The 26,315-nt window shown below is 36.3% G+C and overlaps 1 protein-coding gene across 4 annotated transcripts in view; it reads left to right on the top strand.

The window, feature by feature from the left end:
* Positions 1 to 26,315, top strand: part of usp9x (ubiquitin specific peptidase 9 X-linked) — a 98,408-nt gene that overhangs the window by 53,021 nt on the left and 19,072 nt on the right. For all 4 annotated transcript variants that reach the window (XM_016992435.2, XM_003218942.4, XM_016992434.2 and 1 more), the window contains 18 exons: positions 1,948 to 2,043; positions 2,948 to 3,159; positions 3,752 to 3,992; positions 4,210 to 4,359; positions 4,471 to 4,591; positions 5,213 to 5,343; positions 5,581 to 5,859; positions 6,702 to 6,827; positions 7,537 to 7,662; positions 14,678 to 14,844; positions 16,125 to 16,233; positions 17,994 to 18,140; positions 18,324 to 18,470; positions 18,682 to 18,904; positions 20,218 to 20,438; positions 22,464 to 22,654; positions 24,165 to 24,338; positions 25,657 to 25,798. In XM_016992435.2, coding sequence (XP_016847924.1) covers positions 1,948 to 2,043; positions 2,948 to 3,159; positions 3,752 to 3,992; positions 4,210 to 4,359; positions 4,471 to 4,591; positions 5,213 to 5,343; positions 5,581 to 5,859; positions 6,702 to 6,827; positions 7,537 to 7,662; positions 14,678 to 14,844; positions 16,125 to 16,233; positions 17,994 to 18,140; positions 18,324 to 18,470; positions 18,682 to 18,904; positions 20,218 to 20,438; positions 22,464 to 22,654; positions 24,165 to 24,338; positions 25,657 to 25,798 — 3,003 coding nt within the window. The remainder of the gene's footprint in view (positions 1 to 1,947; positions 2,044 to 2,947; positions 3,160 to 3,751; positions 3,993 to 4,209; positions 4,360 to 4,470; positions 4,592 to 5,212; positions 5,344 to 5,580; positions 5,860 to 6,701; positions 6,828 to 7,536; positions 7,663 to 14,677; positions 14,845 to 16,124; positions 16,234 to 17,993; positions 18,141 to 18,323; positions 18,471 to 18,681; positions 18,905 to 20,217; positions 20,439 to 22,463; positions 22,655 to 24,164; positions 24,339 to 25,656; positions 25,799 to 26,315) is intronic.

Below are 26,315 nucleotides of genomic sequence, written 5' to 3'. Positions count from 1 at the left end.
TATATATCATACTTTAGCTCTTCATAATGAAGATTTGTCGTGTATCATCAAGAGGGAGAGAAAGAATACATGTGAGACAGAATATTTTGAAGAGGGCTTGTTCAGAGTTTAAACCAATACTTGCTTGTAAAAGACCTCAAATATCAACAAATAAAAATACAATCCCTAAATATTATTGTCAGTAATAACCGAAGTGGGGAATGAGTCAAGATGAAATCTTGTTTCATTTTAATGTATTGACCTTCAGAAATAATCCTAATAATGAAACAATTCCTCTCCATGCATGAAAGGCCAGGGTCAGTTCTGAACACAAATAATGGCCAAATACTCAGGACCCCCTAAACTTGTAAATATGAACAGTATCATACCCTTTTTGCTGAAATGCTCACCTTTTTTGGCTAAATGACCTGGCCAAAATTATGGTACGCATTAGATTTGCATAATATGGTAACCTTAGTGCTGAGCCAAAGCAAAAGGATCTGTATCTGGAGCCCCTATTTGAAGGACGCCATCTCTAATTTAATGGCCAGGGCTCAATGTTATGCAGTCCTGGAATTTATAGCTTGGTGAGGCATCAGCATTCCTTGCCAGAGAAAACTACAGTTCCCAGGATTCCATGGCATTGAATCAAGGCAATTAAAGTGGATTCATTCTACAACATAGATGCACCCCAAGGCTTTCTTTTCAATTGCTGGAAGTTTTGATGTTCTAACACTTTGGTTTTTAAAGAATGAATTCTAAGCAGACAGCAACTGTAATGCCAAATTACAAAGAGTGCACATTTTGCCACTGCACATTACATTCAGCAGAAAATTGGTTTTGGGATTTTGAAAACGGAGGTGTACATTAGATTTGATGGTGCGTTAGACTTGAGTAAATATGAGTAATCTAAATTAGTTGACTAACCATTCTGTGCTTTCATGTCTAGCTTCTAATATGGGTTTTGCTAGAATGTACTCAGAATGCACTGGGGGAGCTGACATTTTTCACTATACCGTAGATTAACAGTAATGATTTTAATCTTAAATATTTGGCAAAAATATTCCCAATAGGTAATATTTAAATGGTCATTGACATAGAATGTGTCTTCTAAGCAATGTATTTGGACTTCCAAATGTTTCTTCATAGATTATGAAGGATAAGGTTAATGGATTGGCTGCACTGCAATTAAGTGCAATAAAGACATCTTGTGCTGGTCTACTGAAGTTAAAATTGCACAGTTGAATTGGGTAATACGTTGTTGCCAAATAGTTTTCTAATATTTATCTTAGGTCTTCCTGTTTACTTCTCATGCTTCTATGTTATGTGTTTATCTTTTCCCACATAAATCCTATGGTGTATCATTTGGATCCTGAAAGTAAACTTAGGGAATGTTGGTAGACAATATGTGTGTTTTATGTCAGATTATCTTTTGTGAAAAGATTGTTCGGGGGAAGGGGAGTTTACACATTTACTAATTTGACTAGCACTTAGCCAAGAGTCTGACTGGGGCCATTTCTAGTGTTCAAATGTATCTGAAATTAAATAAGGTTTTGTTTAGAAATATTTGCTTATCATTAGACCTGGCAGCTTTACTGAAAATAGTGGATGCCATCCAAACCACCTCTTCTGGACAGGCACCAGAAAACTCTTGTGGTCAGTATTGGGAAAAAACCCTCTATGCACTCTTTTTCTTCATGTTTCTTCTGTATAGCTAGTGAGGGGAACTTTTATCCAAGGTTTTTTGTTCTAGGCAGCATCTTGGATATTTATATTAGAGAGGCTGCTACAGAAGCTACAATAAGTGAAAGATGTAGCATTAAACCAATATATAATCTCTCTCAAAGGGACCTTTTCTCAAACCGTAGTAGTTTCACTTTAAAGTTTAATATGTGACATGATGAAATCTAAGAATGTACTATGGACTATTTTAAGTAGAACACAAAAATATATCCTTTTCTGCTGTAGGTTGTCATTCAAGGAAGTGATGATATTGCTAGTCGAGCAATAGATCTACTAAAGGAAATCTATACCAATCTTGGCCCAAGGTTACAAGTTAATCAGGTAAAAATATTTAAAATTCTCAAAAATAGATGACACCTGTCATGTCTATACATGAAATCCTGCTTTCATGGCAATCATATTAAATGTTAATTGTTCTTGAGGTGGAAGTTTGCTCAAATGTATTTCTTCTAAAATGATTAGCATTAAAGTTGTTAGCTGCCATGTTTTTCCAACTGTCAAACAATCACTGTGTGTGTTGTGATAAAATAGAAATATGTGTTAGAAATACTAGGATTGCTTGTATATTTTCCAGAATTCTGCTAGATGCTAGAAGAATTAACTGATTTCCCCATTTAACCTGTGTGATCTTACATAAAGAAAACTGTACTCTGATTCTAAGTATTTCTACTTGCTCTGATTTTAGTGAGACTTTATTTTAACACATATGTAGGGTTTGCAGATACAGTAGTTGCAGACAAGATCCAGAATATTTAGGCTATTTACTCTTCATATCAACTGTAGTTCCTCAAATATGTCTATTGTAGTGTTGATCAAAACTAAATATTTTAATGGTCTTTGGAAATGGGCCAGTTATTTTATTTTTGCAAGTGTCTGTTTGATTTGCCAAAGTAATCACACAAGACTTGACACTCTTTCATATGGTTCTTCACAGATAGAAGAGGAAGCAGAATTGCTCTGCTGACTCTGTTCCAACATTGAGTACTCGAGGAATTGTGATGAAATGAAGGGCCTCTTTGTGAAACCTGTTCATACATCATTTTTTAAAAAGCTATGCGCATGGAGTTGTAGGGCTGGGTGCATGGCATGTGTCCTGGTCACCTTTCCTCCCATAGGTATCCTTCATGGGAAGAACATGTGCAGAGGGCTCCAGTTGTCTCCCATTTACTACTTAATGATCTGATGATCAAGTCCAGCTGCCCATACTTTCTTTCCATTTTTGTAGGTAGTTATCCATGAAGACTTCATTCAGTCCTGCTTTGATCGTTTGAAGGCATCTTATGATACTCTATGTGTTCTGGATGGAGATAAAGACAGTATTAATTGTGCAAGACAAGAAGCGATACGAATGGTGCGAGTGTTGACTGTTTTAAGAGAGTATATAAATGAATGTGACAGTGATTACCATGAAGAGCGAACAATTCTACCAATGTCAAGGTTTGTGGCAATCTTAAAACTACTGTGATTTAGAATTTAGTCTTAAGTGTAATTCCTAATAAGATTAGTCTAAATTGGTGCACACAGTCTTCCAAATAGGGCATGGTCTAAATAGCCTAAAGACACTAGATCTTTAAGTAAGCAGCATCAGTTTTGGATGAAATATGGTCAATGAATACTAGGTGCTGCAGGCTATATTTCAGGGGAAGGAATTGGTAAAACTACCTCTATGTATTCCTTGATTATGAAAATCGTATTGAAATTGAGAAAAATCACACACTTTCCAAAAATTCATATGTGTATCATGTTTTAGAACCACAAATGTTGTGCTTCTTTTTTTTCTTTTTTTCTGCTGCATGCATATGAGCAAATGTGTGGAGGAGAAGCCAATATATAGGCAATATGCTATAAATAACTTTTACAAATGTAGTTCTTTTCGTCTTCTCAGAGAGATATCAGCACATTTTCTGATCTGTCATCTGCTTTGGAATGTTCATAAGCCTTTTAAATGACTACACTTTATTCTGGTGGTATTAAGTTATTTAAACATAGAAAGTTGTTACAATTATGTTTTCCTTTCCTGTATTGTCAGGGCTTTTCGTGGAAAACACATCTCTCTTGTAGTTCGATTTCCAAACCAAGGTCGGCAAGTGGAAGATTTGGATGTTTGGTCCCACACAAATGACACCATTGGATCTGTGAGGCGTTGCATTCTCAATCGCATTAAAGCAAACAGTGCGCATACAAAAGTAGAATTGTTCATTGGAGGCGAGCTAGTAGATCCTGTAGATGACAGAAAATTAATTGGACAGCTAAATCTCAAAGATAAAACGGTAAATACAGTTGAACACCCAGTATTGATAGACTTTTACTGTTTTCCGTGCTCTTGCTTGAAAGACAAATGATAACATAAATCTGATTGGGAAAAGTGGATAAGCTTTCAGTTTTTGGTTTAATACATTCAGATAACCTTGAAGCTCACAAATTGACAGTGCGTTACAGTTCTATATGGCATACACATTGACAAATGTTTCCTGATTCCCTCCTCAGCTAATTACAGCCAAGCTTACACAAATAAGTTCCAATATGCCTTCAAGTCCTGATAGTTCTTCTGATTCCTCTACTGGTTCTCCTGGCAACCATGGCAATCATTATAGTGATGGTCCAAATCCAGAAGTTGAAGGTTGTTTGCCTGGAGTTGTAAGTAAAAGAATGCACACAAGTTAAACTATAACACTGAACAAAAGTAGAAATTTGGTGTCAGGTGTTAATTGCTAGTAACTCACAGTAAGTTTTTACTTTTTTTTTTAGATCATGTCATTGCATCCTAGATACATCTCTTTCCTTTGGCAAGTTGCAGACCTAGGCAGTAGCCTAAATATGCCACCTCTTAGAGATGGTGCACGTATCCTAATGAAATTAATGCCACCAGGTAAATTTTAATTTTATTAGTTTATATAGACATGTGGTTTAATCTGTTGTACATCCTGTTTAAACTGGATCCACTGAAATGAACAGAATATATTACTTGATATTAGTGGATTAGAAATAAATTTCCTTTTATTTACATGGGTCTGCTTTAGGCAGAATAAGTGTTGGTTAATCTGTTGGTTTCAAAGTAGACTTGCAAAGTAATACCCCATGTTTGTTCCCATAAGTAACCCCACAGAACAAACCACTTCTTAAAGTATGACAGAAAGTTAATGTGGGATTTTAACACAAGTTTTTATTTGCTGCTGTATCTGTTGTATTCAGCTCATGTTAAAATTCCCAAACCACTCCTTTATTTGGTTTGTTTTGTAAAACAAGCTTGTTCTGGAAAACTTTCTGGTGTGTACCATGACTTGATACTGCAGATTCCTTGGAACAAAAGCACGATTTGATCTTTTAAGAAAGAAGATATACACATCTAACAGTATTTTGTCTGTGTTAAATGAAAATTAACTGTACTTAACTCTTTTGATGTATTTCAGTCTCTAAAATGGTGTACTTCAGAAATCTACATTGTGCTGTTTATGGGAAGAAACATCTTTAAATTGTGCTTTTTTTTCAGATAACACAACTGTAGAGAAGTTAAGAGCTATATGTTTAGACCACGCAAAACTTGGTGATAGCAGCCTTAGTCCATCCCTTGATTCTCTTTTCTTTGGTCCTTCTGCCTCACAAGTGCTATATCTGACAGAGGTTTGTAATACCTTCCTCTTTTTATTTTGAGATTGGATTCACTGAATTCAGGGATCACAGTACTCAGAGCACTGAATTTGGGGGATATTGTTCTGTGTAAATGTACACCTGTTCTATATACCTTCTGTGCAGCATAAAAATAATAATTACGTGGAACCATCTTCATCTGCAATAGTCCAGTAAAATTAGTTTAAAGGTATAGTGACTATATATCCTTGTCTCCTTTTTTCTTTCTAGGTAGTTTATGCCTTGTTAATGCCTGCCAATTTACCTCTGGGAGAAGATGCTACTGACTTTCAGTTTAACTTCTTAAAAAGTGGTGGTTTGCCTCTTGTGCTGAGTATGCTGACCAGGAATAACTTTCTGCCAAATGCAGATATGGAGACAAGAAGAGGCGCCTACTTAAATGCTCTAAAAATAGCAAAACTGTTGCTAACTGCAATCGGCTATGGCCATGTGAGAGCTGTGGCAGAAGCATGTCAGCCAGCTGTAGAAGGCACAAGTCCAATGTCACCGGTAATGTCAATTTGTGTTTTAGCAGCAACTTTGTACACGTTTTGGTTGGCTGTCAGCAGTTTGCAATCTAATGACAACTAGTACACTCTCACACAGAATAAGCAGTGCTTAGTTTTTTGAGAACCTATGCTCATCATGTTTTCACTAATTTTGTAGGAGACAGATTAAGATACTCTTTCCACTTTAATTTTCATGTGTGCAATTGAACTGAGTTCCCTCATCTTGCAGCTTGAGCTCCTAAAATTGAAGCTGGAAGTGGTTTCTAGACAATTTTTAGGAGGCACTACTAGGATGACACAGGTGAAAGTTGGCCCCCGATAGTTGCCTGCCCCTGATATCACTAATGAAGTTCATTATGGACTGATAGAAGGAAATATAAATTACAAAGCAGTGCTAACAACAAACACAGAATACATGCAAAATGAAAACCCTGTGGAAGACATTACAAAGAAAAATGAAGGCGGTAGAGTAAGAAGATCTTTAAACCTTAGCCTGTTTGGGAGATTCTCTTCTGTAAATGATGTCCTAGCATTTTTTTAATAGATGCAAGAATATTATATTATACTTGAAGTTCAGAGGTTGCATAAACTTTCCTGTTTGGAGTGGAATGTTATTCTGGATGATAAAACAGAGAACTATATCGACAAACCTTGTTTAGTTATTTTATTTTTCTATAAACCTTCACCTGTTAAAATAATAGAGGATGCTAACTTTAATCATAGCATTTTAATTTGTGTTTTTCTACAGTAAAGTATAGTGGAATTTCATCTCTCTAGCTTATTGACCTTTAGTATTGAATAGAGGTTTCTTTCTTTTAAAATATTCAAAATGAATTATTCCAGATCAATCAAGCAACTCATGACCAAGCAGTGGTATTGCAGACTGCTCTCCAGAACATTCCCAATCCAACATCAGAGTGCATGCTAAGGAATGTTGCAATACGTCTTGCACAGCAAATATCTGATGAGGTTAGTGCCATCTTCTGTTTCTGTGACCATGTTGAAAAACGTTAAGCAGATAGCATTCTCTTCTGACGTTTCGCCCACATCAGGAGAGAATGCTTCTGGAACATGGCCATAGAGCCCAGAAAACTCACAGCAGCCCAGTGATTTTAGCCATGAAAGCCTTTGATGACAGGTTAAGCAGATTTCTTCTGGTTTGGTCCTGTAGATGCTTTTTTCTTTATATAAAACAAAACAACAGAGTATGATGTGTCTAGTTTGAGTCTTTTGATGATTGCACATGGTCATTCCCTTTGTACTTTATAGTCTTGTGGTTGCTATTTGTAATAATTGAACTTGCAACGAGGGAAGGTGTGTCTATAAAATGAACCATATCTCAATCAAGACCTTGTATTTAGAAGTTCTCAGGGTCTTGGTCTGCTATATGCAATTAGACAATCACAGAAAAGACCTCCGAACTTGAAATATTTGACTTGGTTAAAAAAAAAAACATTTTAACCAGGTATAAGAGAGTTTCTTATTTCCTATTTGTTTAAGGTTCCTGTGAACCTTAAGGAACATAAACATAAACTGCTAAAGAACATAAACAGTTACAGGATGGGCTTAGAGTTGTATTTATTAAAAAATACTAATTTCTTCATTTTTATTTCATGCTCACATTAATGCCGAAAGTATAATTTGTAGACTAATAATAATACCATGTATCTGTTTGTAGGCTTCCAAATATATTCCTGATATTTGTGTTATTAGAGCAGTGCAAAAAATAGTTTGGGCTTCAGGATGTGGATCAGTACAGCTGGTATTCAGCTCAAATGAGGATATTAGTAAAATCTATGAGAAGGTAAGAAATGTTAAGCATCTTTTTCTTTCATACTAGTGATCAATAAAAGTATTAAGACATTTGACTTCAAATTGTTTGTTTTCAAATTGTAAATGCTTTAAGTGATATCAGACATTGCAGCAAAGTATCACTGGTCTAACTACTCTTAAAAGCTGGCACAAACTCAATGATAAATATAGCCATTTAGAACAAAGTCAAAGGATCAGACAAAAAAGGATTATTGAAAGAAATAGATTAAAGGTGTCACTCTAAACCAGTTTGGCTAAAAGTAGCCACTGCCTACAAGACATTCATCCAGCTGCAGATAACCTGAAAAACACATGGCTGAGGTTCTTCAAGTGGTCATCTGTGCCCTCACCCAAATGGATGTTTGTGCCTGTGCCAAGGAGCCATTCGGAATGTTCTATATCTGAGTAGTTCAGTGGGAAGACTGCCCCTTCTTTACCTACTGCATATGTTCAATACTGCCAAGTTACAGAGACCGGAATCCAAGGATACACAGTATTCGAAAACATAGCTGTATTAGTTTGGAATATCAGTATGTAAAGGAACTTTGTAGCAATTTGGAGGCTGAGAGAATGAAGTTGATAGCATTTGTACCCTTTCTGCTTTCTCAGTTGAACTGTGTGAAGACTCTAGAAACAGACCTTTATAGGCAAACTGTTTATGTCAATAGTATACCCATAGAAATGCAAAATTTGTTGACAGTGAGGCAAGGAGTTCCGTTTTAAAGCTGGTCCTAGAGGAACAAAGACCGAAGGTAATATATTGCCTAAAGGATAACCATATGAATGGTTTGAATGTAGTGTGACACTAGCTGGAAATAAATGGGAATGTGACAAGGTGGCCAAGGGGATCCTCATGAGGCTGGGGTACTAACTAATGTTATAGTTTATGCAATATACCAGGACCATTGCCTCTGTTCAACCCACTATCAATGGACTGGAGTTTGTGGATATATTTGAATTCTGTTATTGCTCTTTCTAGTCTTTCTTTGTGCTGCTGTTGTTCTTGTCTAAGGAAGTTGTTATAAGGTTAGCAAGAGGATACCCAGCAAGACTGAAGTGTTCTGCAATTGTTTTTTGTGTATTTCCTAATGTCTGCTAGCTGTCTAGTTTATCCCCTGGCTCAGAGATTGGCCTGTTTGCCCAATGTATAGTGTGATAGGGCATTGCTGGCGGGGGATAAACTATATCATATTAGAGGACTAGCTGTGCCCGGCCACACGTTGCTGTGACGAAGTCTGGTGGTATGGGAAATAAAGTATTGAGGAATTAGTGGTAGTTAAGGTACAGGGTAAAGGTTTTCCCCTGACATTAAGTCCAGTCGTGTCTGACTCTGGGGGTTGGCGCTCATCTCCATTTCTAAGCTGAAGAGCTGGTGTTGTCCGTAGATTCCTCCAAGGTCATGTGGTATGACTGTATGGAGCGCCGTTACATTCCCGCCGGAGCAGTACTTATTCATCTACTTTCATTTGCATGTTTTTGAACTTTAGGGTTGGGAGAAGCCGGGGCTAACAGTGGGGGCTCTCTCCGTTCCCTCAATTCAAACCTGCGACCTTTCGGTCCAGAAGTTTAGTAGCTCAGCGGTTTAACATGCTGTGCCATCAGGGGATATTATTTGTTAAAGGTTGTGAATATACAATATTTCTGGGTTTTTTGTCTGTTGGAGGCAAGTATGAACGCTGCAATTAGGCAAAATGATTAGCATGTAATGGCCTTGCAGCTTTAAAGCTTGGCTGATTCCTCCCTGAGTGCATTTTTTGTTGGGAGGTGTTAGCTGGCCCTGATTGTTTCCTGTGTGGAATTCCCTTGTTTTCAGAGTGGTGTTCTTTGCGATGTTTTATGTGCTCCTATTGTCTGTGGCCCTCAGAAAACAGAGGATTTGCCAGAGTTTGGTGATGGGAATACTTTGTTGGGAGGTGTTAGCTGGCCTGGATTGTTTCCTGTGTGGAATTCCCCTGTTTTCAGAGTGGTGTTCTTTATTTAGTGTTCTGATTTTAGAGATTGTATTGTTCCGTTTTATTATACCACAGTAATTTTTATATATTCTGATTTTAATGTTTTTGAATACTGTATTCATTTTCACGGTTCACAGCAACACAATAATAATAATCATAATAACAGTAATGATAGTAATAATAATGACTTTGGTAATACACACTGCTTTATTCCCTTCTCAGCTTCCTTTCTGGAATATCCTTTCTTGGGAGGTGTTAGCTGGCCCTGATTGTTTCCTTTGTGGAATTCTCAATTTCCCTGCTTTCAGAGTGTTGCTCTTTATTTACTGTCCTGGTTTTAGAGATTATATTGTTCTGTATTATTGTATCACAGTAATTATTTCACATTAGAGTAGATTCTCAGTTATCCAATATTCGCTTATCCAGTGTTCTGGATTATCCAATGCAGTCTGCCTTTTAGTAGTCAGTGTTTTTGTAGTCAGTGTTTTAAATTCATTGTGATATTTTGTGGTAAATTTGTAAATACAGTAATTACTACATAGCATTAGTGCGCATGGAACTACTTTTTCTGTCTAATTTGTTGTATAACATGATGTTTTGGTGGTTAATTTGTATAATGATTACCTAATTTGATGTTTAATCAGCTTTTCATGAATCCCTTCTTATTATCCAACATATTCACTTATCCAGCGTTCTGCCTTCCTGTTTATGTTGGATAAGTGAGAGTGTACTGTATATTTATAATCTTATATTATCTGCTTAGAACTGGATTTTATGAGGCCCCTTCTACACAGCTGGATAAAAAGCACACTGAAGTGGATTATATGGCAGTGTGGAGTCAAGATAATCCAGTTCAAAGCAGATACTATAAGATTATCAATGGGTTATATAGCTGTGTGGAAGGGCCTTGAGTCTGCACTACCATATAATCCAGTTAAAATCTGATAATCTGTATTTTCTAGGCCTAAGTGAGGTCTAACTCTACCTGTCCCCTGGACTGAGTGGGTTGCTAGGAGACCAAGTGGGCGGAGCTTAGCCTTCTAACTGGCAACAATTGGATAAAAACAATTATTCCTCTCCCTCTAATTAGGACTTGATTTTTCTTTTTGTTGTATCAACCTAGAGGCATGGATGATGGGTTGTGTTGTCAAATTTCAAGGTTGGGGGGCCTTTAGTTATGTTGTTTTGTTGGTCGCCAGGATTCCATCACTCTTTTATATATATAGATGAGTAAGTGCAGATACCTCTAATACTGTGGGTGATTTAATTAGGTCCTTTGGTGACATTTCCTAAGAAGATATATGGACAGAGTTGGCATTTGGTTTGCTGCAAGAACTTGTATCCATTTTGGCATCCATGTTGTGTGTTCCTCCTGGAACTAAGTGTTTTAAGTTGGGAGGCTGTTTGTAGGCAAGTAAAGGTCTGCCACCAAGAGTGTTTGAGAGGGCAGCATTATTGTCCAAAATAGGTTGTAGTTCCATTCATTTGCATGGGTCTGCTTTAGGCAGGATCAGTGTTGCAAAGTAGACTTGCAAAGTAATAACCCATGATACATCTGAGTAGTTTCATTGGGGAGCTGTATGTGAGTACTAGTGGGATTCTGTGATTTCTTGTCCTCAGTCTGTTCTGTAATAGATTTGTCTCAGTACAACTCTTGCCCTTGTTGGTTTGTTTCTTTTCTTACATATGATGGGTTTGCCTAGTGAAGAGGTAAAGGATTCCCAATACAGTGGTAGTTGATGGGGCTGACACCAGTGAATATTGAGAAGTAGAAGAAATAGCCAATGCCAAGAGCACTGTTGATCCCGTAGAAGGCTTTGTCTAGATCAATGTCATTATCAGTATAATTTTTGGTATAAAACTATTGATTTCTTGTGGACAGTGGGGACCATACAAGATTTTTGTGGTTTGGATGCAGTTGTAGAAACAAAAAGAGGCTTGTTGATAGTAGCCTAACTTCAGTTTGAAGTGACTATTCCCAAGAGTAAAGTTTCCGCTGCAAAGCTCATTTTTTTAAAGCTTGAGAAGTGAAGCTTCTACAAACAGAGTATTGTTGAACCAAGTGTCCTTCACCAGGACACTCAGAATGTCCAACAGACCAAGAAACTATGTGGATTCATGCGGAACAAAATTTAAACAAAGAGATTGAGGCCATAAAAAGAGGAATGAGGATATGGGGTGAAGTGATAGAATCATAAAGAAAATAAAGAATTAGAAAGTAAATAGATGAAGCGTAAGGTAGGAATCTACTTGTCCACACAGGAGAGCACTCAGAAAAAGCAATCTGTTGTCAGACAAAGAGACTGAATGAAGTAGACTAGTGATCTTGGACATATGCAATAGACACGGAGGGGGTGAGATTCCTGTCAAGATACGCAGCTCTAGAATATTTTCATTGGGTGCAAAAACTCATTTGTGTGAGGCACAGAGATGGTAAAGAAGGGCAAAACATTTCTGCTAGTGCTACACTTACTTTACATAAAAGGTTTAAAGTAAAATCATTATGAATTTCCTACACCCCCCTCTCCAGTCTATAAACAGACAATTCACAGTACCACATGTGGGAACTGTACTTGTGAAGGGAATGCTGGACAATCTATGAAGGTCTTGCTTCCTCGAATTGCCCAAACCAAGTGGAAGATATTCAGCACCTAGAAAATGCTAAAAATAAACCAAGAAAAGAAACCCAGGTAGAAGAAGAAACAATTGATCAGAAATCTAGGTAGTTGCAGAACAGAAAAGAAAGCTATAGAAATGAGAGTTGTTTTCTAGTTTTTGATGTTATTATGGTATTACTTGCAATTTCAGAACTGTTTCATAATATGGCTTTAGTTCAGGCATGGGCAAACTAAGGCCCGAGGGCCAGATGCAGCCCCCTGGGTACTTACCTCAGGCCCTCCTCATTTTCCCTGTCTTCTTGGCAGAAGTACACAGCAGCCCACTGTGTCCTTATGGCAAAAAGATGGGGTAGGAAGGCACATAGCAGCTGAGAGCCCCCCAGAGCACTCTCAGCTGCTGCTTGTCTTGCCCTCCTCCTGGCATAATGCCAAAAGGACAGCTGAGGATTTTTGGGCGGGGGGAGGGTTGGTGCAGTCGCCGTGTGTTTTTAATAAAATTTAGTGCATTTTTATAAACTAACATACAAATATTTTTTTTATTTATCATTGTTCAGAGTAGGGGTTGGCCAATTTTACTAGATCCTGAGGAATAGGAGCTATCAGAATCACCCAAAAACACCCCCAAGCAAAACATGAAATGATAAAAGGCCAAGTTGGGGTGGTTTCAAAAAGAGGAAGTACCGTATATACTCGAGTATAAGCCAACCCTAATATAAGCTGAGGCACCTAATTTTACCACAAAAAACTGGAGAAATTTATTGACTCAAGTATAAGCTGAGGGTGGAAAATGCAGCAGCTACTGGTAAATGTCAAAATGAAAATAAACCCCAATGAAATTATATTGAGGCATCAGTAGGTTAAAGGTTTTTCAATATTTACTGTATTTCAAAGAAAAACAGTAAACTAGCTCTGTAAGTGGAAAAGTAGGCTCAACAAAAACAATATGATATTAATAATAATAATAATAATAATAATAATAATAATAATAATAATAAAAACTTCATTTGTATCTTGCCCTATCCCCCCATGACCAGCTTCCAACCATCTTCACCAGCTTCCAACATAGTATCAGGCAAATATTCAATGCCTACATAAACAATGCAGAGCTAGATATAGATCTATAATTATATATACTAATTTCACATATGCATTTTGCCCTGAAATGCTTGCTAATCCTCTCTCTATATATGCACATTTCCCTCCAGCAATATTTGCAAGCCCTTTATATTTGTTTATATCTATCTAGAAATCTCTGTATATGTGTGCATTTCCCCTGCAATATTTGTAAGCCCTACATATATATATTCATATCTATCTATCTAGACATCTCTCTATAATATAGATAATTATATCTGTATAGGATTTGCAAAGACTTGCAAACATGTGAGGCAAAAATTCATATATAAAATAATGTATACACATGGATACAGATATACAGGTACATTAAAATCTCTAAATATCTATATGTTTATAGGATTTGCAAAGACTTGCAAACATATGAGGGGGAAATTCATATATAAAATTAATGTATATAGATAAGATAGATAGAAAGATAGATAGATACAAATATAAAGGTACATATGGATTGGAAAGGCTTGCAGGGGGAAATGCCTATATATCTATAGCAGAGATTAACAAATATTTCAGGAGAAAATGCTTTTATAAGATTAGTGTGTGTGTGTGTGTGTATCTTCTTCCTGACTTGCAAGAGCTTCTTTCACTTTTCAAAATATTCCCTTGGTTAAGAGCGAGGGAGGCTTTGGAAAAGAAAACACTGATGGTCATATATTGCAAGCAGTGGCCTCCAGGCTCTGGCTTGACCTTGACCTGATTATAAGCTGGGGGAGGCTTTTTCAGCTCATAAATAAGGGCTGAAAAACTCGGCTTATCTTGAGCATATACTGTATGTTAAACAGTTCAGTCCATTTAAAAAGGTGAACTGAAGCACTTGAGAAGTTTGCAGAAGAGACAATTTACTTTTTAAAAGAAAGAAGATGGCAGAGAGGATTCTAGAAGATTACTTAAGAACAACTGCAGTTTGTCTAGTCACTATACAGAGATTGTTTTTATTGTTTCCATATTGATGTCATTTTAGTGCTGTTTCAAAATATGTTCAGTTCAACATGCTAAAAAATTCTGATTACATATTATCTAACTTCACTTAGTGCAGATATTATCTTCGCTTGATTTTTCTTATATAATTTGAGTGTTGTGTGAAAATCGAAGTATCAATTTATCATAATCTATAGTCATACCATATGACTCAACACTCCTCATAATATCAGTTTCAGTTGTATATTTTAATCAAATGTTAACTGATTGTTTTCCGTATTGTAGAAAATAGAATTTCTGATACTTGTTTCAAGATTTCGTTTCAAAGAAATAATACATGTATTTATATGTACCTTAAAGTACTAATTTTTGGTTGATATTTCAGACTAATGCTGGAAATGAACCAGATGCAGAAGATGAACAAGTTTGCTGTGAAGCACTTGAAGCGATGACTCTTTGTTTTGCCTTGATTCCAACAGCATTGGATGCACTTAGTAAAGAAAAAGCATGGCAGACATTTATCATTGACTTGCTATTGCACTGCCATAGCAAGTAAGTTGTTTAATTTGTCTTCCTCTGCAGGGGTTTGTTAGTGTGATGCAAGTGCACCAGTTCAAAATGCAGCTGCTGGATTTCGATTTCTTTTGTCTGTTTTATGCTCATATCAGAATGGCCTATCTCTGCAGATGAGATGGCGTTACATTTTATTTATTTAATACCCTTCATTTTCTTCAAGAAGCTCAACTCAACCTCTTACTTTTTTGGCAGTTTTAGATTAGAGTAAGGAGTTGATGACTGGCTCAGTTTCACCCAGAGGTTTATAGGTAACACTGTTCAGACTAGTGCTACTCTGAAATTGAACCTTTTCCACCACAATATAATTTATTCATTAGTCACTTTTCAAATGAAGATGTCAAGAATAAAATGATAGCATAAATATTAAATATGGAAATTATACTTCATGCATGTATGCATGTGAAAGTTGATGGTACATAAACATTATAATTTAAGAAATGTTAAACAAATGAGGTACTTTTGGAGGGTTTTCTTCCATAGAACAATTGTTTTTGTCAAGAAGTTCTAGAAAAGAGCTAAATATAATGTCAGCTATACACATTTTTGATTTTTGGTTGAAAATATTTAATAGAGTAGACATCAATTTACTTCAGTGAAATTTGTAACTAGCTTCCAAATGTCTTTACATTTAATTTTGAAAGAAACCATTCTTTACTTCATTCTTCTGACATGTAGGTAACGTATGTCTAGAAATGTTGCTGATACAGAATTTCATTGCTTAATAGTCACACTTGTTATCCCTTTTTTTGGTTGGGGCAAAGGGGTGTGCGACTATTATGTGATGAAATAAAATTGATTCCTTGTGTCAGCTGGTTTCTGCTTTAAAAAAAAAAGTCTTATCCCCAAGATGAAGAGGAGGAAGAGAGAGCTCACAATTTGTTTAAACTGTCTTCAAGGGGAAGAGAGAGGAGGGGGAGCTTCCTGTTTGGTTTTGTTTTATTTAAAACTTCTTGGCACGGTTATGTGAAGAAAGTGAGGAAAGCCCATTTTGGGACTCCAAAAATGGGGATGTGATTATTATGCAATGAAATACAGTATGTTCTTTTATACAGTAGGAAGTTCTGCTGAGAACAGCAGCCAGTAGAAATTAGTAACCAAAATGAAGTAATTGCCTTTTGTAAGAGTAAGCATAATGTTAAAGATCGTCTTTTATAATAATCTTAAAATAAAATTAGAAAATTTTCATTGGATTCTGCAGTCTTTTTAACCGCGAGTTATCTTTATTAATGAAACTATCTCTTATTAAACATTTCCAGAAGCGTTCGTCAGATGGCACAAGAGCAGTTCTTCTTAATGGCTACCAGATGTTGTATGGGACAAAGACCCCTTCTTTTCTTTATAACTCTGTTATTTACTGTATTAGGGGTAAGTGGAGTAAAACATGTATTTTTTTACCATGTAAGAAATTCCTGATAAAATCGGTTTATTTCACTTTCCATACACATAGATTTTCTTTCCAATAGCTCAGTGCTAATATCAAATACCTGTGTGAAATGCTTAAAATGTTACATGACAAAATCATTTGCATTACATAGTTCAAAAATGATTTTCATTCTGTTCATTGTACTCAGCATGTTGACTTTCCTTGGAGATAGTATCACCATACAAGTAGAATAGAGAGAAATTTAGATGGTTGCATGCGGTAGTCATGCAAGTCTAGTTTGCTGTGTTTACGTGCTTTTGGTAACTATAAATGCAACTTCACACAGTGGTGTCTTTTGATGCTTTTGTTTACATGAAAATGAAGCTCATATAAAAAACTTATAATGGTTAAAAAAAGGCCCTGAATTCAGTTATGTTCTTATGCTAGTGTGTTTTCCTCTACACAAGCAGTTGGATATTTGTGGAAAATAGTGCAAGGATTCATACTGATTGCGCCATTGCCAGGGCAAGCTTTTATGTATTTTTGAGCGTTGGGCACCAGAATATAAGAAGGCAGTCAGAGGAGTACTTACTACAGATCTGATTCCCTTCTTGGCACCCTCCTTTATGTCTTCTCCGTTTCCCCTCTCTTGTGCATGCTTGAGGCAGTGACAGTCGATCTCTTTACAGAGATTTCAGCTGCTCCAAAAGCCTCTCTTTATTTAAATTAGAATCAGTAGGACCTATAAAGATGGCAGTTCATAAGCCAGAGATGTTAACACTGAGAGTGAGCAAGAGCAGAAGGAACTGGGAGGGATGGGAGGCAAAGTAGCAGTAGCAAGCATGTGTATATAGGCAAAGATGCGGACAGTGGCAGTACTTTCCCCACAATAATTTTAGGCCACTGCTAGCTTTTTGAGTGTTTTTAATTCAACATAGTAGCACAAACAGAGCTTTATTCTCCACCAGTTTTGTATTGGTTATAGGCATAAGTTGGAGATGCTGCATGAAATAATATGTTTTTAAGTGTGTGCCTGCACTTCAGTTAGTAATAATGTGATTATCACAACAAACATTAGTCAGTATATGATAGTCAGACAAAAATTAGCTGACAGTCCTTATGAAACAAAGGTAGACTATAAAATAGATGATGGAAAGAAAAATGAAAACTGTTACAACAACATCTTTGATCAGTGATGGAGTTCAGCCTTCATGTGTAAACTTGTCTCGGGTATGCCATATTTTTTCTTATCAATTGTTGGAGGTGACATTGCTTTTCAAGTTGCAAATTTCTTAAATTTCTTAATAATTTCTAGGCTTTTTTAAAAGTTGCAATTATCTGGTGTACAATTTTGGTAACAGAACTGCGTCTGTTTACAAGTATTTACATTGTGGGGGATGATGCTTTGAATTGAAGACTTAGTAGAATCCAGTAGAAAATGGATGGTGCAACGGAACAATTCCTACCTTCTCTTCTGTGGGAAAGCGTCCTTCACCCAGATACTTTCTCATACATGCAGGGACCCTCAGGAAAAATCTTGAATGTGTCAAAGAGGTTGCATTGAGGTGGGTAGTTGCCAAAAGATTGAACCAAGATGGCTTGTGTGAAACATCTTGATTTTATACAGAAGTGTCAATTCGTGAAAATCTCCCATTATTTCACTTTTTAAAAACCCACTATATTTTTTGTAAGAAATGCTGTGTGTTATTAGCATTAATGCAAATACCTTTTCAAACTAGCTTATTATCTCTTTCTTTTATAGAGTACTGCGCGGGAGCGTGCTAAGCATTCAGGGGATTACTTTACTTTACTGAGGCATCTTCTTAATTATGCATACAATAGTAATATTAATGTACCCAATGCTGAAGTTCTGCTTAACAATGAAATTGACTGGCTTAAAAGGATTAGGGTAAGTTTTTGTTGTTAACTCTGCTGATTGTATTCCTTTTTAAAATTTTATGTGTTCACTGCTTTCATGTGTGAATTGTTAAAATGGAAAGTCCAGAAAAAATCTTTCCAATAAATGAATTACAACAATAGTAACTAATTATAAAAGTGTGTTTTAATGTGTCTGGTTGTTCTTTGTTGTTAGGATGAAGTGAAAAGAACAGGAGAAACAGGTGTAGAAGAGACTATTTTAGAAGGACACCTTGGAGTAACAAAGGAATTATTGGCATTCCAAACCCCTGAAAAAAAATACCATATAGGGTGTGAAAAAGGAGGTGCTAATCTCATTAAAGTAAGTGGTTGCTGTATAAAGAAGTTTACATTATTATGAAACCAAGTAGTACGGTTAATAGGAATTCGTAAATTTGTGTAAGTTATTTAGGTATAGGTAAAAGGTTTTCCCCTGACATTAAGTCTAGTCGTGTCCAACTCTGAACCATATGTTATATGCTTAACTTCTAGGTAATTCCTAATTTAATACTCATTTTCCCCTTCTTTTTCAGGAACTAATAGATGATTTCATCTTTCCCGCTTCTAATGTTTACTTACAGTACATGAGGAATGGGGAATTGCCTGCTGAGCAGGCCATACCAGTTTGTAGTTCCCCAGCCACCATTAATGCTGGATTTGAGTTGCTAGTAGCACTAGCAGTCGGCTGTGTCCGAAACCTCAAGCAAATAGTAGATACTTTGACGGAAATGTACTATATAGGCACTGCAATAACTAGTATGTATTATTTCATAACTTATATTTTGTATTGTATAAAGTACAAATATTATGCGGTGAAATATATTGGTAGAAATTGATGCATTCTGTGTACCTTTGTATTCTTAAATCATTTTTCCTTTGTCAGAAGTTTATACATCTGTTTGAGATGACAGCTGGATATATTAAGCCCTCTTTTTCTAAGGCAAGGAGTGAACAGAAAATAAAACCTAGGGTATTTAAATGCACAGAGAAAGTCTATATAATAGAGGAAAACTAGATATCGCTTTACTTTATATTCTCTTTCATCCCTTTCCCTCTCCTGTAACACTACAGGCAGTCCCCGAGTTACAAACACCTGAGTTACAAACGACACAGTTAAGAACGGGGCTGAGACAACAGGTAGTGAGAGAAATCTACCCCTAAGAAGGGAAAGAGCTCTCATGGGGAAAAAGAGTCTCCACTGAAGCTTTCTCACCAATCCTTTTTTCCACAAGAAGTCAAATTTTTCCAAATCCAATTCTCACTGGAACAGAAAGTGAAGTGAAATGTTCGGAACAATGGCACAGACAGGAAAACAAACGCCACAAGGGGTGTTAACCCTTCCCTATGCTATCCAAAGCACTATCTATCTATATATGGCTGGAGTTCCACTTAACAATAAACCTGTTCCAGCTTACAAACAATTGCAACTTAAGAACAAGCCTATAGAACCTATCATGTTTGTAACTTGGGGACTGCCTGTACTTCTAAACACCATTAACCTCTAAGACATAGGGTAGGCATAGGGGACTCTTCCATAGAAAGGGATTGTCAAAAGGGCTCTGAAAGCCAAAAAGCTTGGGAACCACTGCTTTAGAGTTTTTGATGTTAAAGGCTTTCAGTAATCTGTAACTTATTTCTTTATGCACATTATCCTTCCCTTACCAATTGCATGATGATTATTTATTTTTATCCCGCTTTTCTCTCAGATAATCCCACCCATGAGAGAAAAGCGGGATAAAAATAAATAATCATTATGCAGTTGGTAAGGGAAGCATCATGTGCATAAAGAAATACCACTTGCACCATTTTGGTTCTAACTCCATGTGTTTATAAGCACCATCTTAAATATTAGAACATAAATGTTTACAAATATAGGATGCATTTCAAATAAAAGTGATGGAAATTGCTTTTTAGTTTTCAGCATCTTGGCATTGTAATCATTTTCACTATGTTATGACATCTGATTTGGTTGGATTTTTAGGTGTAACTGTAAGCATATTGCCTAATAGTTCAAAATGTTCATTATTTTATTTTTTTGAATATTTTCAAAAACATTTGTTGTCTCCTAGCTTGCGAAGCACTAACAGAATGGGAATATTTGCCGCCTGTTGGACCACGACCACCAAAGGGATTTGTAGGGCTAAAAAATGCCGGTGCCACTTGTTACATGAATTCTGTCATTCAGCAACTGTATATGATTCCTGCCATCAGGAATGGGATCCTTGCAATTGAGGGCACTGGCAGTGATGTAGATGATGATATGTCTGGAGATGAGAAGCAAGACAATGAGGTATCACTTATAAACTGCTTTCACATTTTACGTCTTAATTTTTTATTTATTTTTATCGTGGTGTTAATAATGGTGGCCTATGTTTTCAGTGTGTTTTTGTGTATCATTGGCCACAACTTAAAACCTCAACTTCTGAGTATTTTATGTGTTTCTTTCACATTATAACAGTATCAGTGATTTGTTACTCTTTTGAATGGAAGTTTCCTGGCTTTCCCAAGTAATACAGTAGAGTCTCACTTATCCAACATAAACGGGCCAGGAGAACGTTGGATAAGCAAATATGTTGGATAATAAGGAGGGATTAAGGAAAAGCCTATTATGTCAGAGTAATTGCAGTGCAGCAGTAGTTGGATGGAATCAGTGGAATGCAGAACGAAGAGACATCAGAGACGTTGGTAAAACTATATACAAAGTTTTACTGTAAGCAGTAATAATCAAGACAAACAGACTTGCAGACGAACACAGGATTTGACTCTCAGCAGACAGCACTCAACACAACTCAGAACAAAAACAGAACTGATACAATCAGTAATGCACAAACACTTGTGTCTGGACACTCCCCAGTTCCAGCCACACATCAAGGACATCACAGCTTCTTAGTAATTAACTCTTTCCAGACTGTAGTACATTCTGGATGATGCAATCAGTATGCAATACAGGCAAGACACAAATTTCATTTAAACACTACCAATACACAAATCCCACATTAACATATTACACATCAAATTAAGTTATGATTTTACCAATTAAGCACTAAAACATAATGTTTAACAACAAATTTTACAGAAAAAGTAGTTCAATACGCAGTAATGCTATGTAGCAATTACTGTATTTACGAATTTAGCACCAAAATATCACGATGTATTGAAAACATTGACTACAAAAATGCGTTGGATAATCCAGAACGTTGGATAAGTGAGTGTTGGATAAGTGAGACTCTACTGTACCAGCATGTTCTCCTCATTCCTCCATTATTTTCATTTCCCCCAACATTTCAAACAGTGTTAAAGCTAAGAATGGTTAGCAAGTAGCTTGATAAAGGCAAGTCACAGAGGGAAAAACAGAAGGAAGTAATTTGTAAGAGATTAGTATGTTCCACCTAGAAGTTGAGTTTCCAGTTTCAACGCTTGTGTGAAGAAAGGGTGGGAAAGAAAGTGAGCAATTGTTTGGCAGATGTTCCCTGTTGCTTGCCTTTATGGTGACACATACATTTATCACTGTCTAAATCAAGTAGTTTGTCTGCACAAAACACTATGATACCTGTTTGCAGGTTTAAAGTAACAGAACTACATAAAGGGTAATGTCAGTAGAATGAAGCTGCCTGAGTTGTCATTAAAAGGAAAGTATTATTTGCTGTTTTCAGAAATTTTTATAATTAGGCTCTACTGTGAACAGGCTAAATAATAGATCATGATAAATTATTTTGATATACGAATTCTAAACATTTGTGGAAAGAAAATAAGAATATCCTCCTTAGGTTATTTTTTTACTGCAGTATAAGCTGCCAAATGCATATTATGTATTTCTACAGTTAAGCACTAAGAGAGAACATGCCTATCAATTACAGTTTCCTTTCAGAATATGTTAGGATTCACTGGTAGGCATGGAGTTTCACCTTTATCTCTGGAGCACCTACCTCTTTTTGAGCATTTTGTGAAACATAGTGTGTTATTTGTGCTCTTTTGTCATGCAGAACACATTTCTAGACCGTACCATATGTATATGTTTTTGCCATGTTGTGTAGCATGATGTCACAGTGAGAAACCGGAGAAAATTGTGTTATAATTTTCTTAAAAGAGTCTTGCTTCTTCATACGATTCTAAGTTGCCTTCTTGGGTTTGATGCCCTAAAATCTTTATGGGGTAAATGATATATGTATCCACACTTTGAACTACTATAATTCTACATTTTCACAGTTAATACTTTTGGGATCTGTACACATGGTGTAATGTTTCTCTTCGTTTTATTTGGTTATTTTACTGTTTTGAGCATACAGACCATGTAATGTGACTTTTTATTTTGAAGAGCAATGTTGATCCACGAGATGAAGTATTTGGCTATCCACATCAGTATGAAGATAAACCAACTTTAAGTAAAACAGAAGACAGAAAAGAATACAATATAGGTGTATTAAGACACCTTCAGGTCATCTTTGGTCACTTAGCAGCTTCTAGGTTACAATACTATGTACCAAGGGGTTTTTGGAAGCAATTCAGGTAAATGAGACGTTCTATGTTGAACTGTGATTATGTGATGTCTCAGTCTTACAGTATGCATTTAATGAAATGCCTGGGAATGTAATATACATGCTCACATAAAGCACACAAAATGTTTATTTTAAACAAAGTAGGAAGTAAGATGAAAGGACTCAAGGAATAAAATGTTGCAGTGTTTACATGAGGATTACTTGAAGATATCACCATGATCAGATAAAGCCATCTTGGTTTCTGTGTAGCTCCTTTGGGTCTGGTGTAAGAAGAAAGGCAGGATAGGAAGTAAATAAACAAATGAGCAAACTATTGGATTGGGCAACTCAGACATGGCTCATTGTATAGAAGGTGCACATAACACAGCAAAAGGGAAAGCCAGGGTTCATGTTATGTGAGAACCATGACTGAAGAATTCAACTTATGTGCAGAAATTCCTGTGTGAAGAAGAATCACTCACATGAACAGTATACTCTACAAATAAAAATAGGCATTGGGGTTATAGCATCTTTGTGAAACAGGATAGACCTCTTTTTCATGCTTATGCATTTCATCAATATTGGAGAAGCATCTCAGGTGACCCTCAAGAAGTGAGATTGAAAAAGAATTTGAACTTGGTAAGAATTTACAGTACTGGTGGAAAGAATCCTTTTGAAAAAAACTTAAAAGTTGGCAGGAGTTGTAAAGTTCTGACTTCCACCAACATTTCCCTGAATGCTTCCAGGGAACATTTCTGGCATTTGCTATGTGGACATTTTAGCATCATTTCATAAGATACTCTGGAAAGACAAGACTATGGAGAGGCAACCAGAGCTCCTATGCTGCTTCTGCCCTCCCAAAGCCATCATTTTAATAATTGAACTGTAGGAACCCATCCCATAAATGTTTTTCCATTTTGGAGGCTGAATCACACATGGCTGCCCGCCCCCCCCCCCTCCACACACACACACACAAATACTTATTCACAATTTTCCACTTGCTGTTGGAATGAGAAATTATGAGATTGATGTTTGTTTCCTCACTACCCCCAATAAATCAGACTGATTCATAATGATAATAATAACAACAACAAGGGACTCGGGGCGGCTCACATGGGGACATGCCCAACAACACAAGTTAAAACACAGAACACTCAATTAAAAACATTATATATGCCCAACAACACAAGTTAAAACACAGAACACTCAATTAAAAACATTATAGATACATAAATCAATAAAACATATCAACAGAATTAAAACCAGAACGATAATAATAACTAAACATTCAAAGAGTAAAATTGTGTAGAATTATGAATAGGACTCCTAAGAGGTATAAGGGCGATCAAAAATAGGGGTGAAGGAGCAATCTGATTAGTCACTTTTTATTGGCTATACAGCACATTGGAGGATTGCGACATAATTGTAACATACAAATTAAGTTACAGCAAATGTCTAATGTGTTTGTGTTATTTGGATTGTTTTTTGCCATTTGTTATACATTTATTCTGGTTATCTGATAATTCCTTTTTCCATTTTAGGCTCTGGGGTGAACCTGTAAATCTACGTGAGCAGCACGATGCTTTAGAATTTTTTAATTCTTTGGTGGATAGCTTAGATGAAGCTTTAAAGGCCTTAGGACACCCAGCAATGCTAAGTAAAGTTTTGGGAGGATCATTTGCTGATCAGAAGATCTGTCAAGGCTGTCCACATAGGTAAGTTTGACATGGAAGTATACATTTGTTTCTCATAGAATAAACGCCTGTTAAAGCGATAATATACATTTTTTAAGAGGCCCTTTATTCTGGCCCGTAACTGTACAGAGACCATTCCCTGGATGGTATAAAGTTCGGTCACATTGCAGTCATCATAGTAGATGTGTTGCTAGGCATTACTTGTTTAACAGAAATGTTAAATGGGCAGAAATAGTATGAAAAAAATAGAGATGGATTCCTACAAAAAAGGGCCAGTTAAATAGGTTATAGAAAACTTTTATCCCAACAGTTACTTTATGCACATGTGAAATGAAACAACCAGGTCAAGTAAATAATAACATTTCCAACCTTCTAGAGACTACATGAAACTACCTTTCAAAATGCATCCAAGGATAACGTTTTCTTTCACCACCCTCCATCTTTCTTATGACTTGTTTTGATAGCCAAACTTTAAAAAAAATGTGTTCTTTTTTAACATACTGGAGGGAGCTGATAAGGCAGGATTGTTTGTTCCCCTCTGTTGCATCTAATTCATGCTTGGTAATGGAGTCTCAAGCCAGCTGCTGTTTGCCTTCCCTATAGTCGGCAGGCACAATATTCCAGTACGAGTGGTGAAAAAAATCTCACCTTTCCCCACCATTGCACTGTTTACTGCAGACATCTAAAAGAGTGACACACAAAGAAAAGGAGATATCAGAGAGAGAAGGAGTAGGTCCAGCAGATGCTGAGCGCCCTTCACTTCCTCAGAGGCCAGAGCAGTGGCAATCGGGGTGCAGGAAGGGCCTTTCCTCAGCAGCTGGGCTTCAGCACAATGGAGTTGTGCTTGTCTGGTCTTTTCTCCTAGAAACCAGAGCAGTGGCCATTAGGAGGGAAACAGAGATTTTCTTCATTTTCAGACAATGATACATTCATATTGAAAGAGTCTGAGAGACAATTACAGGAATGCATTGATAAAACCTGTTTTCTTTCACCTCGAAATATCAACATAATTAAAATATTGAAAATAAGTATTTTGCAGGCCATATTGTATATCAGATAAAAGTTTTTTTATTTCTGCATACTCATATAATAATATATAATTAATCTTTTATTTTAACTAGTTAACATTTCTGTATAAAGGGTGATGCATCGCTTTGTATGCAGTGGTCAACTTGTACGGATCAAGACAGTGGACTCCTTGGCTGCTTTATTTTAACTCTACATGACCTGTTTCTTATACTTTCCCAGAGTTATTAATATTGCTATATAACATGCATATTTCATTAAATTTGGGGGATTATTCGTTCAGCATACCTAATCAATTCTTTCACATCTGTAGGTACGAATGTGAAGAATCTTTTACAACTCTGAATGTAGATATAAGAAATCACCAAAACCTGCTTGACTCCTTGGAACAGTATGTCAAAGGAGACTTACTAGAAGGTGCAAATGCGTATCATTGTGAAAAATGCAATAAAAAGGTAATTCAAATATAGTATTCTTCTGTTTTGAAATGCTCAAAACTTAGTAGTACTTAATGTGGTGCAAGAAGAACTATTACAGTTTTTTGTCTTTTGGAATAACTATTTGCATATACATACACAATGAGATATTTTAGAAAAGGGACTTATATTTAAATACACAATTCATTTATGTTTCTTATGCAATAGTTTAAAGGTAATTTATTCTTTTCATAATTTTGCAATAATTCATATTGTTTTCATAATTTTGCGCATGAAACAAGTTGTCACTGTTTCAGCCACCCTAATTGACAATTTCGGCTTTCTGACCTAGGGATGCTCAACCTGTATTTAGGTGGCTTCATTGCAAAGGAAAATTAAGATCTGCCTGTCTCAATTAATAGCCACAATTCAGGGTGACTACAAACCAATCATCTTTGCTTTATTATGATTTCAAGTTTGTGATATGGAGTGCATGTGATATTGTGGAATGCATATTGCCTTGATTCATTCCAACGTTATGACTTTTTCACTTCGT

The sequence above is a fragment of the Anolis carolinensis genome, chromosome 3, assembly GCF_035594765.1.
Source record: "Anolis carolinensis isolate JA03-04 chromosome 3, rAnoCar3.1.pri, whole genome shotgun sequence".
NCBI lineage: Eukaryota > Metazoa > Chordata > Lepidosauria > Squamata > Dactyloidae > Anolis > Anolis carolinensis.
This window is presented reverse-complemented; position numbering and strand designations above follow the sequence as displayed.